General features: G+C 31.1%; 1 protein-coding gene across 1 annotated transcript in view; it reads left to right on the top strand.

Annotated features, from left to right (window-relative positions):
• LOC105317641 (kinesin-like protein KIF28P) overlaps positions 1-12,755 on the top strand; it is a 14,810-nt gene extending 2,055 nt beyond the window's left edge. Inside the window, exons 3-8 of the mRNA XM_066083387.1 lie at positions 518-650; positions 11,034-11,107; positions 11,471-11,579; positions 11,967-12,177; positions 12,494-12,588; positions 12,748-12,755. Of these exons, the coding sequence (XP_065939459.1) occupies positions 518-650; positions 11,034-11,107; positions 11,471-11,579; positions 11,967-12,177; positions 12,494-12,588; positions 12,748-12,755 (630 nt within the window). The remainder of the gene's footprint in view (positions 1-517; positions 651-11,033; positions 11,108-11,470; positions 11,580-11,966; positions 12,178-12,493; positions 12,589-12,747) is intronic.
• The last annotated feature ends 4,829 nt before the right edge of the window (positions 12,756-17,584 follow it).

The raw sequence follows: 17,584 nt of genomic DNA, 5'->3' as shown, positions 1-17,584 counted from the left end.
GTTGCGTTTTGTACTTGATATGTAGTACATGTCAGAACTAACCTAACATACAATTAACTCCAACTAAACCCTAAGTTAACTCTCGGTGTTTACTCTGGGTTTATTCCGGTTTTACTAGACTTGACCAAGAGTAAACTAAAAAATATACCCAGAGTGGATACAGAGGGTAAACCGCAATCAGAAGCATACCCCTGAAATCAGACGCTACCTATGTGTTTTTGGAATATACAAGGGACAGGAACTACAAGCAGTAATATGGTTGGAAAAAAGACGAGTGTACTTCACACTTCATTTTTTTCAAAAAGCAGATGCAAACCCCAAATACACCCTGAAGACCCTGAACGTAAGTTGGGGTTTAGTTGGGGTCTACTCTGGTATTGGTTTGGGTCTGGTCAGTATATTAATCTTCTTGTATTTGTTTGTGATACACTTGTCTTTATTAATTACCTTTAAAGACTTGTATTGACGGTCTTACGTTAGTTTCAATTTATACAAATTTGATCTTTTTTTTTTCAAGGAAAGAATATTCCAAGATGTTGGAAAGGATTTGCTGGATCATTTGTTCCAGGGATATAATTGTACCTTATTTGCATACGGACAGACAGGAAGTGGCAAATCATACACAATCATGGAGCGTGGAGTAAATAAAGGTGCTGAACAATACAATTTTATAGTCTCAGGTCAATGCATTACTACTACCAGTCTCTTTATTGCATAGTACCAGTTTGTTTTCTAATTGAAATTTCTCATTTTCATTATTAACCCAGTAGATATACAGAGCAAAACATTTTTAGACGGGGTCACGTGACCCCGTCAATTGGTTTACTGTCAGCTGAAGTCTCAAACAGGAAGGCACGCGTAGAACACATGAATTGAGTCTACGCGTAAGAAAATAGTGCAGAAAGTTTTCATGCATTTCAGTAAATATGTATTATAAAAACACGCATTAAATCTTTTTAAGTCCTCTGTGTATAAACAAAATTCTATTTAGAAAATAAACAAATAGTTTTATTGATCAAAATATTCTTGCTCGGGTTCAAATGTGGAATGAGTTACGTAACTGAATGCACAGCTCTGTTGACGATTCAGTTTGTGTACGAGCGCATTAATCAATAGAAGAGGTTGATGGTGGAATCGAAATTAAAGTTCCCAAACGCAATGAGCCATTTTTGAAAAGTTGTGAATTTTATTTTGACAATTTTTCACCTTAATACTATCAAACTTCATGCGCAAGCCGAAGTTAAAATCGGGACGGTTTATACACAGATGTTAAAATTAAATAGGTGTTTCATTGGCTTACAGTCTACTTGCGGTATGACTGCTGTTCATCTCTAAAGGAATTTTGTACAAAGAAAAATAAAAACAAGTCTGAATTTGCCTTCTCGTTCGTTGACTCTTTAATTGATTAAATTACCATTACCATTACCATTACTTAATTTTCTTGAAGTAATGCATTACATTACCATTACATGAGTAAAGTAATGCATTACCATCACTTTGTGAAAAGTCATTTAGTTTTAAAATATTTACAGGTTCATGTTCACTATCAGGTTCAAATAAAATGACTTATAAAAGATTGCTGTTGCACTTGTAGTTCTCAAAATAAGGTTGGTCCCATACATTTACACGCTAAAGGCGGAGTTGACAATCTCTGTTATTTATGTCTCTGATTTTCGGAGTATGATTTTTAATGAAAGAAACGGTTGTATCGTAATTCGTGTAGGTGATGCACGAGTTTACGAGAAAAGTAGTAAGTGGCGAACGGATTTATTTTTACCTATTAATTTTGCATGAATCGCCAATGAAGAAAATCGTGTCAGATAAGTCGGTCTTAAACATCAAAATGGCGACCGTGACAAATATTTTTATTGTCAAAGTTCATGGAATCTTATTGTAAAAAATATTTCTAACATCTGCAGGTGCCTGTGTTTGTTACCGGTATACAAATGTTTACTTTGTTAATTCAACAGTTTAAGAGTTTTCGAGGTTTTCATAAAACTTTTATTACGGATACCGTCCGACTTGTGGATTTTCTCTTGGATCACAAAATTGAATAAATCTAATGATTAAAATTATCTACTTTGATATTATAGTTGTTTGATTTTCCCGGTTAGTATTAATTTTGAAAATTTTTCCTCGGGGTCTTTTTTTACATAATATACCGTTGTGTCAATGTTCTACAATTATGAAGGCCGGGATTAAGTAAAATTTAGACAAAGTATCAGACAATAGCAAAAAGCCGAATTAACATATTCAACAACTAATTCAAACTCATAAATTTTGTAAGCATATTCGAGGAAATCCAGGACAATTACAAATTCAAACTTTCAAGACCCCGTCTTTCAGTACTCTCAGTACGTTGATTAGATTTTGGGATAAGAAAACGACGAAGATATTAAAAAGAAAACGAAGTGTATATCTAAAGTGATGCTTTCTTATGCATTGAATTGATTGGGTTTTTTTTTGGTCCGCCATGTGTCACATTAGGTCTAAATCTACGTCGTGTGATTACTCAGGCATGACTTCAAGAAAGTTAATTATATTCAGTAAATATTTTTTTTATCTTTTGGGGTGAGAATGTATTTTCTGTATATTTTATCCAAAAGTACTGCTTTAGTTTGAACTAATTAAGCAGCCTTAGCACAGAAATACTACAAATGCTGTATATTGTACCATGAATTAAGGAACCAAAAGGCAGTAAAAAAATTATTCTCTTTTAGGTAACACTTGTAAAAGTTTTCCTTTTGTTTCTTCAGAAATGTTTTTTGAATAACAGTTACAGAATATTCTGGGCAGAACTAATATACAAAATTCTAGTGCTGTCCAGGTGAATATTCTTTTCAAAAGAATATAAATAAAGTAACTAACAATAGGAGAGAGTGTTCTAGAGAGGTTTTTTGTGTAATATGAATGAGTTGAATGAAAAATAGCAATATGCACCTGATTAACAACAAGACCTAGATTCAGACATGATGTGATACCTTGCTGACCAAATTGAATACCCTATTGATCAATCCAACAAGTTATTGAAAATTCTACTGGTATTCTGTAATTGGCTGTAAGTGTTTTGTATAGCAACAATAAAATGCAAAAGACAGGGGGCTTAGATTTAAACCGACCATTTTATCTAAAAGTGCATGAGATCGACCTCGATTTTGATTAAAGGTAATTGGAGTTAGGGTGTTACGTGGTCATGCTATTTAAAAACTTGTATTCTCTGGATATTGGTTATTTATGAGTTACTTTTAAGACAATTGATTCTGATGATTGATGAATAGATCTAGACAGTACATATCTATACGTGTATCAGTATAAATATATGTTGAGTTCAATTTGTTCGGCTCTAGATTTTGACATGAATTTCTGCTGATATCATTATTTTTTTACGATAAAAAAATTAGACATTCTACATACGCAGCACAGTTAAGGCTGTCAATAAATTCCGTTCAGACATAAAGTACGGGAAATGTGCACTATGACATCACAGTATATCACAAACCTCAAAAGTTCTTCAATCTTAATTTATTTATTAGCAAAATTAATTTATGCTAATCTTTTATTTGAAAACAACAAATGCTAATAAAAATGCTAATTAAAATATAAATATTTATTAAACAAAATACATTTAAATTCGAGATAATACCTCTGCAGAGGCTCTCTAGATATACATCACCTGGGGTGCCTGGGGCCCCCTAGATCAGTAGTGCTATTCAGCAGTATAAATAAATCATCCTAAACGGAAATAGATATTGAATTTAAATTTTATGGGATTGTAGACGAAATATTGTAAATGTGTTTAAATGCATTTTTGGTTGTCTGGCTTCAAAGGCGTCGAAGCTCTCCTGGACCCGAAAATCGAGTTTGAAAAAACGACGTGATTATAAATGGTAAAATTTATACTTACAAGAGCTTTCGTTTGATGCCAAAAAAGGGGGCTGGTCCCTCAAATAAGGGGCAAAAAGGACTCTAAAGTCTTTCTTCCATAGCACGTTACTGAGAAATATTTTGTAATATGTTTAAGAAGCAAATTAAAAATGTTTATATTTCTCTTATAAAACTATATATTATAAGATGTTTATCATGCGTTACGTAATTAGAGGTTTTAAGGGGCCAGAAGTCCAAAACTTCGATCAATTATATCTCAAAAAGGACAAATATTTTGAAAAGCAATATAGAATAAAGGATGCTTAGAATGATGTTTTACATGTAAACAATATTCAATCATTAAAGTTTCGTTACCTGGCCCCAATAAGGAGAATAGGGTCGGCCCCTAAAACGTCATATCCCAGATAGCTCAAAACGGCAAATAATTTGTAAACACCTGTTGAACAAAATATGTTTGATATCAAAAGACCTTTCATATGATGCCAAGAAAAAGGGGATGGCCCTTCAATTTAGGGGCTAAAGGGCCCTGAAGTCTTTCATCTATAGCTCTTTACTGAGGAATATTTTGTAATATATTTAAGGGGGCATGGTCACGATTTTGGTCAAATTTTATTTTTCTGTTTTTATTATTTGCAATGCTTTAGGAATGCATTTCTAATGATTAAACGAAATTTGGGTACAAGTCGTTGAGTTTTAAGCAAGATACGGGGCTTACAATTCTTCGTCATGTAAACAAGACTCGTGCCCTGTTTTTGTTTTAATTACATAGGTTCAATATACCATTAAAAATCTTTTTAAAGCTGGTTTGTCTATCTAATTATTCATTTTTAGCATAAATAAACAGTTCCTAACGATTAACACATTCATTTTAGGTCTAAAACTGGAATTTTCACTTCAACATTCAAAATGTAAACAAAAGCTGTGTTTATAAAGCAAAGAATTGTAAGCTCTGTAACTCGCTTATAACTCATCAAATGACACTCACATTTTGGTTGCCTATTAAAAAAGCCTTATTGAAGCATTGCAAACATTAAAATCGAAAAAAAATTGTTTGACCAAAATCCATGCCCCTTTAAGAAGCAAAAATGTTTATCTTTCACTTATAAAACTATACATTATAAGATTTTTTTCATGCGTTACGTAATTAGCGGTTTTAAGGGGCCAGAAATCCAAAACTTCGATCAATTATATCTCAAAAAGGACAAATATTTTGAAAAGCAATATAGAATAAAATATACTTAGAATGATGTTTTAAACAATATTCAATCATAAAAGTTGCGTTATCTTGTCCCAAAGGGAGTTAAGGGGTCGGCCCCTAAAACGTCCTATCCCAGATAGCTAAGAAACGGCAGATAATTTGCAAACACTTGTTGAACAAAATATGTTTGATATCAAAAGACCTTTCATATGATGCCAAGAAAAAGGGACTGGCCCTTCAATTTAAGGGCCAAAAGGGCTCTAAAGTCTTTATTAAATTACACTTTACTGAGAAATTTTTTGAAAAGCAATATTGAATAAGAAATGCTTAGAATGATGCGCTTGTCAATATTCAACCATCGAAATTTTGTCATATGGCCCCAATGAGGGGAAAAGGGGTCAGCCCCTAAAACGGTCTTTATAAAATAGCTCAAAAACGGCTAAAAATTTCTAAACACTTGTTGAACAAAATATGTATATAAAGACCTATCTTTTTATTTTTAGGGACCATAAAGGCTCTGAAGTCTTTCTTTTATAGCACTTCACAGAAAATATTTTGCTCTATGCTTAGGAAGCAATAATGTTCATCTCACATTTATTTAACAATAAATTATTATTATTTTATCATGGGTTCCGTAATTAGGGTTTTTTAAGGGGCTTTAAGGGACCAGAAGTTCAAAACTTTGATAACATATCTCAAACAAAACAAATATTTTTCAAAGCATCATTTTGAAAATCAATATAGAATAAACACAGGATGAATGACCATCTTTAAGTCCTCCTTAAAGATAGCTTAAAGGTGTTTAAAGGTAGCTTAAAGACGATCTTTAAGCCACCTTTAAGCTATATGTGTTGCTTAAAGGTGGCTTAAAGAAAGCGTAAAGATGGCTTAAAGGCATCTTTAAGCCACCTTTAAGGACAACTTATAGGTCCTTAATGTCCAAACTTCTTTAAGCCACCTTTAAGCTATATGTGTTGCTTAAAGGTGGCTTAAAGAAAGCGTAAAGATGGCTTAAAGGCATCTTTAAGCCACCTTTAAGGACAACTTATAGGTCCTTAATGTCCAAACTTCTTTAAGCCACCTTTAAGCTATATGTGTTGCTTAAAGGTGGCTTAAAGAAAGCGTAAAGATGGCTTAAAGGCATCTTTAAGCCACCTTTAAGGACAACTTATAGGTCCTTAATGTCCAAACTTCTTTAAGCCACCTTTAAGCCACCTTTAAGCTACCTTTAAGCCATTAAAAAAAGGACTATATATGGTTTGAGCCTAAAATGGCCCCCTAAAATGAACGTTGTCATTTTACTGTAATTCTTTGTTTTATTTGTACACATATACATTTGAAGTTTTTTCATAATTTTCTTTTTGAATTTAGTGCCCACAATTTAAAAATATGACATCATAAAGTTTACCTTTTCCCGCCATTTTCTCATTTTTAGCATAAAACGGCTTGTTTTGGGGCAGTTTTTCTTTAAGGAAACATTGAGCGACTACTTGAACAAACAAAATATTTTCACCAAAGATGTATCTTTCCAATACTTATAAGTGACAAAAAGTTAGTTCTTGTTCAAATTTGACTAATATCGTATATAGTTCTTTAATTCAATATTGTGCTTAATTTACCAACAAAATGTATTAACTTTATGAAAGAAAAGGTATTAAAACGGATTTTGTTCTAGAAATAAAATTGCAAAAAAAAAAAAAAACCGCCCACGGCGAGAATTGAACCCGGGACCCTTTGTTTACTAATATCACCACATTTCCTCTGCGCCACGGCAACTTACATAGTTGTGTGCGTTTTTATATCCTATATATCAGTGGACATTGAATCAATGTATTGAATGTGTTTACTTGAAAAGATTTTGACAAACCATTCAGTTTGTAACAATCAATTATATCTAATTTATAAATTACATGCATGCATGTATTTAGAATGAAATACGGAACTTGGTCTTCAGTGAACAAAAATATATTATACCTAAATGAAAACCGTTAGGCTCACTAGTAGGCTTTCTTAGTTAATAAATTTAAACCGAGTAGATATACGTTCATCTAATTATAGCTATAAAAATGTAAGAAAGAAAATGAAATCATTTCTTTTATTAAATGCATTGATACTATTGGGTATTTGTTCAATTTCCCGCAATTTCCCGGTTTTAATGATCGCGGCGCCGTTCCAATATGTTTAAATATTTACATGTAATTGTATACATGATTTCTAAACTATCAATTCTATAACAAACAATATTACCAATTACCCGTGACGTATTAACTGCATGTGGCAATTGCAATTGATGTATACATATACTTGTACAAAATTACAATTGTATGATGTGCCAGGCCGGGTATGTGACATATGTACCCTTATACATATATTTAAATAATCAACCCCTATTTATGATCACCGGTACATTAATTAATTAGCCTCAAGATATTACTCTTACATACATGTATCGTTAATTTGTAGACGTAACATTTTTGAAACCCAGAGCTAGGAAATAATACTTTGAAAATGAATTACAAATGTAAATTAACTTTTATTCACTAGACTTATCGTATACTCGTACATACTAAGATTTAACGCTTTAGAAACCCTGACGTGCACCTGGGCACACGACACACCTGTTGTGTATATCTTGTATATTCTGTGTTAGTTTCAGGGTTTTCTTAAGTTGGACAAACAATATACTTTAATTAGATATACACAAACATGCACCTGGGCACACGACATAACTGTTGTGTATATCTTGTATATTCTGCGTTAGTTCCAGGGGTTTTCTTAAGTTGGACAGACAATAGACTCTAATTAGATATACACAAACGAACAAAACTATGTCTAAACAAACAAAGCAGTAATATCCTGCCCGATATAACAAAGGCCGTTGAGAGTCTTTTCATCTTTAACATGTATCTAGCAGATCTAGAGTTAGACTTAGAAATAATGAAAAATGGAAAAAAAATACAAACCTTAAACCGATTATCAAATTAAATCATGCATTTTTGGTTCATTAACTTTGTTTTGTTTAATAACCGGATGAACTGAGAGAGAGAGAGAGAGAGAGAGAGAGAGAGAGAGAGAGAGAGAGAGAGAGAGAGAGAGAGAGAGAGAGAGAGAGAGAGAGATTTTCACCGATTAATTTATAATAGGAAACAAACATTCTTTAATTAGTTTTATGCACATATTAAGATACAGACACTGCGCTCACCCCAAAACAAGTTATAAAGAATTTTATAACGGTAATCTGTGTCCATCGGAGCGGTGTTGATGATAGCAATCTGTATTTAATGGAGCGACAATTAAAACCGCCTTGAACACCCCACTTCCTTGGAAATTATATTATCACTCGGATGACCCCCTTCCATCCCTATAAAAGAGCTTTTGCATTTAATATATGTTTTTATTGTTCAGCTTGATCAAACTTGACTTAAAGGGAACTTAAAGATGATTTAAAGACAACTTAAAGGGAGCGTAAATGCCACTTAAAGATACTTAAACGTGGCTTAAAGATGGCTTAAAGGTGACTTAAAGAAGTTTGGACATTAAAGACCTATAAGCTCAGCTTAAAGGTGACTTAAAGGTTGCTTAAAGATTGTATATCCTTTAAGCCACCTTTACACCACCTTTAAGCCACCTTTAAGGACTTGATTAAAGATTGTTTTTCGCCCTGTGAAAAATGTTGAGAATAATGTTCCTAACAATATTCAACCATCAACATGTTTTGTTGTTGCCCCGATAAGGAGTCAAAGTCAAGGTCATTTAACCTTAAACAAATCGTACGGAAGACCTCCTCGTTGCTCGAGATAGGGTCTAGTAATATATATAATGTACAAAATATATGTTTTCATTTGTTTTTATGATTGTATTTTCAAAGCATAAATAGACGTAAATATGATCTGGTATATATGCATAAATGTATATGTATATATCATATAGTAATATAAAATAAAAACGGGAGATAACATTCAGTCAATGATATAATGTTCGTATCAATATTATACAAAAATATAAATCAAAATATATTTTGAAATTTATATACATACACAAATATATTTGAAAAAGGAAACAAAAATAGTAATACAATTACAATTGGTCTGCTAGTGTTTTCAAAATTGTGTAACTGGATTTGACACTTTTTGCACTCACTGTAATAAAGTAATAATCATAAAGAGATGATTTCAGAGTATATAAAAGCGCATTGCTATTAAAAATGCTATTACTTACAATTTTGATGTTCGTTATATCGTACACACTGAAAAATAAGCGAGATGTCGTTCTCGCTGTACTACAAAATATGACGTCATATGCTTCAAAATGACGTATTAAGTTAAGTAAGTCATTGAAGGCTATCATGCAGTTTTTTAGCGAAGAAAAATAAATGTCATAGTAACCACTATGAACTTAAAATATTTTACTGTTATGTATATATATTTAAGAAATATATTGCATTTAAGTGACTGTTATTGATTTTAAAAATGACATGCCAGTTGAACTAAAGAAAACGTGTTTTCATCACAAAAATTTGCCGATATTTTTGTTGCCGCCTTAACTGTACTGCGTATCGTTTATTTAGGGGGATATATCAAGGTTTGTTTATTTTTAACATAAGACCTTATGGTGTTTTGCCTGAAATGTATCACTTTTGTCCATATGTACTTTTTATAAAAACCTCTGCTCTAAGGATTTCTTTCTGTTCCACATTTAAAAGCCATACTAAAAGGTATCTTATGATAAAAAAGACCTTCTACCTTCTGGTTTGTTCCAGAGTCTTATATTATCTTCCAGATTAGTCAGACAATGACAATATTTTATTTTATTTGACCAGAGCGGAATGGTTATCTTTATAATATCATTAATACATTTATACTTACGAATTATATATATATATATATATATATATATATATATATATATATATATATATATATATATATATATATATATATATATATATATATATATATATGTATATGTATATATATACATATACATTCTTTGAACAATGTACATATTTTAACTCGAATTACCTTCGTTTGTACACTTTGTCTATGGAAATGCTATTAAGGGCCATCAATATAAACATACCTGGTATGTTTTGAAAAACGATATTGAATCAAAATGTATTTTGTCGGGGTAATAAAATGTTACAGAGAACTTGTCTTGCTGAACCCTTCTCACGTTTTGCTGGATATCTGAAACAGTTTAAACCATAACGACCGGGATTCTACCAAGGAAAACGATGGTATCACAATACAGTGCACTCGAACTGTACTAAACAATTAGGTTAGACTGTTTTATGTGACCATCCAAGGGAATTAAAGAAAAAAAATTCACATAAGACAAGGAGTCACTAAATTCATTTCAGAAATTAACAAAAAACTCCACCAAAATATGAATTCCGTGAAGCCCAAAGGGTTCATAGAATATTTGATGATTACGTACCAAAGTTTATTACCTTGTGAACTTTTTACCTTTGCTGATTTTTTAAATTATACATATGTTTGAAAAAGGCAAACCGTAAATCGTTCAAAATTTAAAAAATAAACGTGTTTTTAATGTTTAAAATGATGTAACCGCCAAGCAATAGGCGCGTGCGATAATCACTGGGACGTCATAAAAAAGGTCAAACAGAATTGAACGTTTTCGTCTTTAAAGGAAGCATATTTGCAAATGTAAAAATTCAAATAGTAACTTTATATCAATTTTGTCTTAATGCAATTTTGTAATGGAATAACTTCAAGCCTAATCACTTTTAGAAACAATTCAAATTTTATAAAGAGTCACACGTCAAAAGCACAACTATATTTCTTATATTAATAGTGTATATCTATTAAATATTGATAAACATTATAACAGGTTCTCTACACTTTTTACGGAAAATTCAATTGTGAAATGAATATTATTTAGTCAAGATACTCTTTTTTATTTAAAAAAACTAGACCGTTAACAATTACAGGAATTCTTCCAAGAATGACCGACAGTATTTTTGAAATAGCAAACAGCAATTACGACCAGAATATTGAATATCAGGTACGAGAAATGTTTCTTAAAATTAGTTATTTTACATGCAAATGACTAGAAAAGCATTTATCTAAAAGGTTATACAGACCCTGAAACGTGATATCAGTTGCACGGTCCGGTTCTGAGCGCTTTATGAACGGTACAGTTCCCTTGTGAACGGTATGCATATTGTTCGTTTCTTGCACAGACGATACGGTTCGTTTTAGAGTATCACGTTTCAGGGTCTGTAGTCTGGATTTGTTAAGAAACGTTTTAATGAGTAATGGAAAAATCAACAGTAATTTTTCAGAATTAGGATAAGAGATAAACAATCTCATATTTTATCATTATTTAACATGTTTAACATATTTAAAGATTCTTTTTATTACATAGGTTTCTTTCAGCATGGCTGAAATCTACAATGAAAAAGTTTATGATTTATTTACGGAAATCAACAGTAAACAAAATGAAAGAACGGCCCTTAAAATAGAAAATTGCAAGGGTATGTTATACATTTATATTGTTCAGGTCAAAATGAAAAGAAGCATGTCAAAACACATTTGTAATGCACATTTTATTAACCATTTATAAACACTTTTTATGGTGTTTTTTTTTTATAAAACAGGCACCTTAATGAAAAGATTTTTTTTTAATTTATTAAAAAGAACATTGCTGAACGCTTAGATTACTGTCAGTCACAATGTACTGAGTTGACAGCTAAATGCATGAATATCTAAAATTTTATTGCATTTGAAATTTCAATTGATTATGTTAAAGTAGTCCGATCAGAAGTATTCTATTACATTATTACATCTAAATTGTTATATATTTAGATTGTACATTTAATCACTACGATATAAGTATAAGTAACTTTTATTTTTTTTTAAAGCAAAAAACCTCAGTTGCTTTCCGGTTGCAAACTCCAACGATATAGCCCACTATTTAGAAAAAGGTTATAAAAACAGAAGCATCGCCTCCACCAATATGAACGAATATAGCAGCAGAGCACACACGATAGCCACTATATACCTGGCACAAATAAGCACAACGGAGAAATCGACATTGAAATCACAGATAAACATCGTAGATTTGGCTGGAAGGTATATTTATTATCATGAATCATTGTCAATCAACTATATATATATATATATATATATATATATATATATATATATATATATATATATATATATATATATATATATATATATTTAATGCTGTTGTACATAAGGGTATTTTGTGTTTTGTTGCACGTGATCGGGTACTGGATATGTACTCACGTGTAAAATATACAACACTTTGGTTTTCGTTAGATTATGAAGGCTAATGAATTTGTAAAAATATGATTTGCTCGGTTTGCGAGGTCATTTCTATATACATGTTCATATTGACAAATTACTATTATGCCTTCAATAGCGAGAGAGCTGCAAAAACAGGAGCAAAAGGAACCCGCTTAGAGGAAGGAGGAAAGATAAATAGATCTCTAATGCACTTAGGGACGGTCATTAGAGGTAAGCATTTTTGCATGTGTACAATCGCACCTGTATTAAAAGGCCTCTTCTGGGACAATTGCAAACTGGCCGCTTTAGACAGGTAGCCTCTTACTCCAGGTTTCAAATTAATGAAGAAAAAAAAACACTGATTATTTTCATTTTGGCTCTATTGCACAGATTTCTAAGTAATATCTGTAAAAGCAGCGTACACGGAGATTATAAATGCACAGTTTCGATTGTTGAATAAACAGATACAGTTGTTGACTTGGGTCGAGGGCCACAGTTGATCTGTTGGACCGGCTCGCAAACTGTTGCCCAAGGCCAAAGGCCGCGGCGACAGTTAGTAAGCCGGTTCGACAAATCAACTGTTGCCCGAGGCAGTCAACAACTTTTTTATACTTCTTCTAATCAGTTACAAGTTTTTGCAGAATGTTACGTCACCGGTCAACAGTTTTTTTAAACAGTCGATTTTAACAGTTTCAATCCAACAATTCCAGTCCAACAGTCAAATTGCTGGCCTTTTTTTCGTATAGAGTTATATAATTACTGTTTTACAGGGGTATAATAAATTTATATTTATTTATAATTGACTGCCGTCACGAGAAAAGGGCCCTTAAGGTCAAAATTTCACAAACTTACTTTTTTGTCAATTCCAATTAGTCAACTCTTCCTGAATACAAATATACACAGATATTCAAGATCTTGTGTACATGTGTTTTAAGCACTTTACGACAATTTTAGAAAGACATGTCAACACGACTTTGACGTAGATGGTCGAAAACGTCACTACGTCAGGAACGTCAAATTTTATTTTGTATTGTTTTATCCTTTACTTGCTTTCACATCGTCTTCAATTGTTTGAAGTAGAATTAATTAATTATTTTCTACAATTCTAGATTTTTTTTTACAATTTTTACAAAAGAGAGCAAAATATTTTGAATATCCAGATATAGTTAAAGTTCTTCAGCTTATCTAGGATATTTGGATATTTAAAGAAAACAAATATCAACTTCTCCCCAACATTTAACTGAATCAGGGTTATTTAAGCTGCAGAGAGGCAAGTTAGCATACAAGTAACAAACAAAGATAAAGATTATCAAATTCGATGCCTATGTTTCCACAATTTTGGGGCATACACGAGTTTCTTTTCAAAAAGAGAAACATTTATTCGTTTTGATCAACCTTTTGCACTGAAATGTTATCGCATATTTACTGATATCACTTATTAAGTAACTTTACAGTTCTGAAGCAAGTTTAAATTCAGTAACTGTTTTTTAAAACTCGGAATTATATGGTGTTAAATTATTTTCTCGATTTCTCTTCTCTTTTATAAGTTATCAATACTTGATTCTTATGAAATTACCGGTGAAAAAAAATCGGCTTTGACCGTCTCACTGAATAGTTCCAACCACAAAAATGTGGAGAAAAGATTTTAACAAAAATGCCATCTTATAATTATTGATATAAATGTACATCCACTAAGTATAATTCACTCTATTTCTTACGAAAATTGATTGTAATTCACAGCTGTATAGAAACTGACGGGACTGAATTCTACTTGATCCGGTTCTAACTATGCAGTTTATCGATCGGTCGAAATCTTCAGCAACCTAAGAAAAATCACGGATTGCACGAACTAATCATGATGCACAACTCAAATTCCCATATCTAACGTACATTAACAATAATTCAATGTCTTTTTCTTACTTATTACGATCAATTCAATTCATTAGTTTATGAAAGAAAGATGTAAATATAAACAATAAACTGCTTTCTTCGATGACACATGCGGGCTATAAAGATAGCCACATTACAGAACGCGGGTTTCGTTAATTTTTTTCGGAATTGATCGCTACCTTTTGTTTATGTTTATTGTTTAAACATACTCGTACACACCTAATTAAGTGTATCAAATACGACAGACCTACATAATACAACACCCCCAACACCCCCCAACGTACTTAATCTACAATTCTATTCAATCGCTTTGTAAGTTCATGTGACCGTTGTATTTTTGTGATGCGATTTTTATAAACCATAATCGTTGAAATGATGAATTATATATAAGCATTATTTACATTTTTTTTCAAATGCAAGATTGCATGTAACTTTCAATAAGACTTCTGTATTTATTATGTCCATTTTTTACAATGTAACCGATAGTACAGTGACGATAGACGTAGCTTATATTCAGTGAGTGGTAACATTTTTGCATGTTGACTGAACTCAATTTTCTTATTATCGATGTTACACGATGAATGAATAAACATATCTCTGCATTTATATATATCTCTCTCTCTCTCTCTCTATCTCTCTCTCTTTCATTGAATACAAATATCGGCCGAGGGATTATCAATTTAAAAAAAAAACCGTTTTTAGAGTGCATACAGTTGGAAACGGTATTCCAAAGTTTTAAGAAATATCGCGATTCTCGGATTTTTTTATTGCTGTACATTGTACATTGTAACATACACACATACAAATTGACTTCATTATCATCGAAATTTGATTCTTGTATAAAAAGGAAACGATGAGAAACCATCATCTATGAAGATGCATATGTAAATTGTACGTCCATGCATGTTATTAATTGTAAGTATCGCACATCTAGGGTGTCAATTATATTTATCGATAAACATGAATTGTTTATTTATAAAACGTCAATTTAATGGACTTGATATCAAAAGTAAAGTAGTATAATGACTGCATGCATTTACAAATCTGTTTAGTTTAAGGAATTTTGAATCAAATAACCGTACTGATTTGAGATGAATATTAATTATCATATAAAAATGTTAGAAATCCATAAAAATGTAGTGAGTTTTCAGGCAAGTTGTGATTTTTTTTTTAATTTTTCGTAAAATAGCTAAAAAAGTACACACAACACGTGAATTTGGGATGTTAAATTGCACAAGAAAATAAAATATGTTGCGCTCAAATAATACACAAGTTTTTCATTCGTACAGGCAGATATATTTTTATGTTAATTGTTTCATTAAAGGCACTCTACATAAAAATGTCACTAAGAATCAGATTTTTCCATGAAATCAAATGCAATATATTACGCTGTGAAAAAAATTCTTAAACTTTTCGAATCCGTTAGTTACAATCGATTTAATTCGTGAAATAATTTCAAAATTTGATTGCAAACTCTTTAGTAATAGAATAACGCGAGAATTTATATTTAATGTTGTTCGTATCACTATAATTGAGACATACACGCGTCTCCCGTGTTTCTTCTGACTTCTTTAAAAAGTGGTGTAGAATCGTCTCTCCCGAGGTGAACTATTTAAGAAAATCTTTTGAAATATTTCACCTGTATTGTTTCACAGTAATTATTGCGCAGATAACTGTTTGATTTGCAAAATAGTGCTCTGCATCGATTCAGTATGTCTCAGCTTTCAACCCCTTTTATCAACAACGAGTATGCAGTGTAGTTTTTGTTTTTCACTTTAATGAATCATACATGTGTTGCTAATGCAAACTTAAGTTGTACAATTTTATTCAGAATACTTATAAATCATCATCGTAAATCAACAATCAATCGCATTCAATCATACGCAGTAAGTAACGGGCCTTTGGTTTCCAACAATGATTTAAATAAAAAAAGTGCAATATTACGCGTTCGAAATGTGTAGATATTGACGGTACATGTGTATATTTCATTTATTTAATGTTTATTTCTTCAATCAACATGTAATATTTGACTGAAAAAAATTAATCACAGTATTAAAACAAGGCCACTTTATATATTTAAAAAGCACAACACTGACGCAGAAAAAAAATAGAAAGGGCAAATAGAAAAATTGCGTTTACAATGCCGCTACTTAAACGTCGTTTTCTGATCATTGTGACGATAAGGGCCCTTTTCTCATGACGGCAGCAAGAACAAAATATTTCTTGCCTAACTTTCCCAAACAATAATTTCCAATTGTCTAAATGCGGTAAATAAACAGAGATAGTATTTCTCTATAAAGGCCGTATGTACTGAATACGATAGTCAGTATATATATATATATATATATATATATATATATATATATATATATATATATATATATATATATATATATATATATATATATATATATATATATATATGTGTGTGTGTGTGTAGATAAATAAAGCCTTGGTACAGCAAAAAATACTTAAATAAATAAAACAGAATGCGACAGTCCAAATTAAATAAATTGTTTAATTTATTTAATTTATTTAATTTGGACTGTCGCATTCTGTTTTATTTATTTAAATATATATATATATATATATATATATATATATATATATATATATATATATATATATATATATATATATATATATATATATATATGGAATGGATGCCATAACATATTGATATAATAGTTGTTTTTACCAATAATTGGTGACAAAATTGAGATGCGTGTTTTTTTACATTCATAGCTCACACTTTTTTTTTACAGAATTGGCAACACAGAGAAGGACCGGGGGTGAGTTAAATTTATAACAAATTACATTCAATGATTACAATTTAAACAATGTAAAACTGTTCTATATACAAACTCATTGTCCTTATTTTAAAAGTTTAAGTTTTATAAGCCTGTAAAAATAAGTGTTTAAAATTAATATAACTGCAATTGCAACCATGAACATTGGTAAAAATAACTGTTGCAACATTTTTAGATTCAGCTCGATAAGTTGAGCTGAAATATATTGATTTTGATGCGTATCATTAATTGATTTGTAAAGCATATTCCTTCATAACACCTATATATGCAAAAACCCCACAAAAACCTCCCAAAAACAAAAAAAAAAACAAAAAAAAAAACGAAAAAAACCCCAACATATATATACTGTCTCTCTACTCTCTTAAACCACGTAAAATACACTGAATTTTAAGTATTAGATTTTTTTGTTTTGTCGAAACGAATTACAATTCAACTTGTACCATATCTTGGCGAGTTTTCTACAGTTAAAAGTGTGGGTTGTATGTACAAATCCCACACTTTATTTAACTCCACCCACTATCTCGAGT

This window comes from Magallana gigas, chromosome 4, assembly GCF_963853765.1.
Source record: "Magallana gigas chromosome 4, xbMagGiga1.1, whole genome shotgun sequence".
NCBI classification, from domain to species: domain Eukaryota; kingdom Metazoa; phylum Mollusca; class Bivalvia; order Ostreida; family Ostreidae; genus Magallana; species Magallana gigas.
Note: the sequence above shows the minus strand (reverse complement) of the source record. Positions and strands in the feature narration are given on the sequence as shown.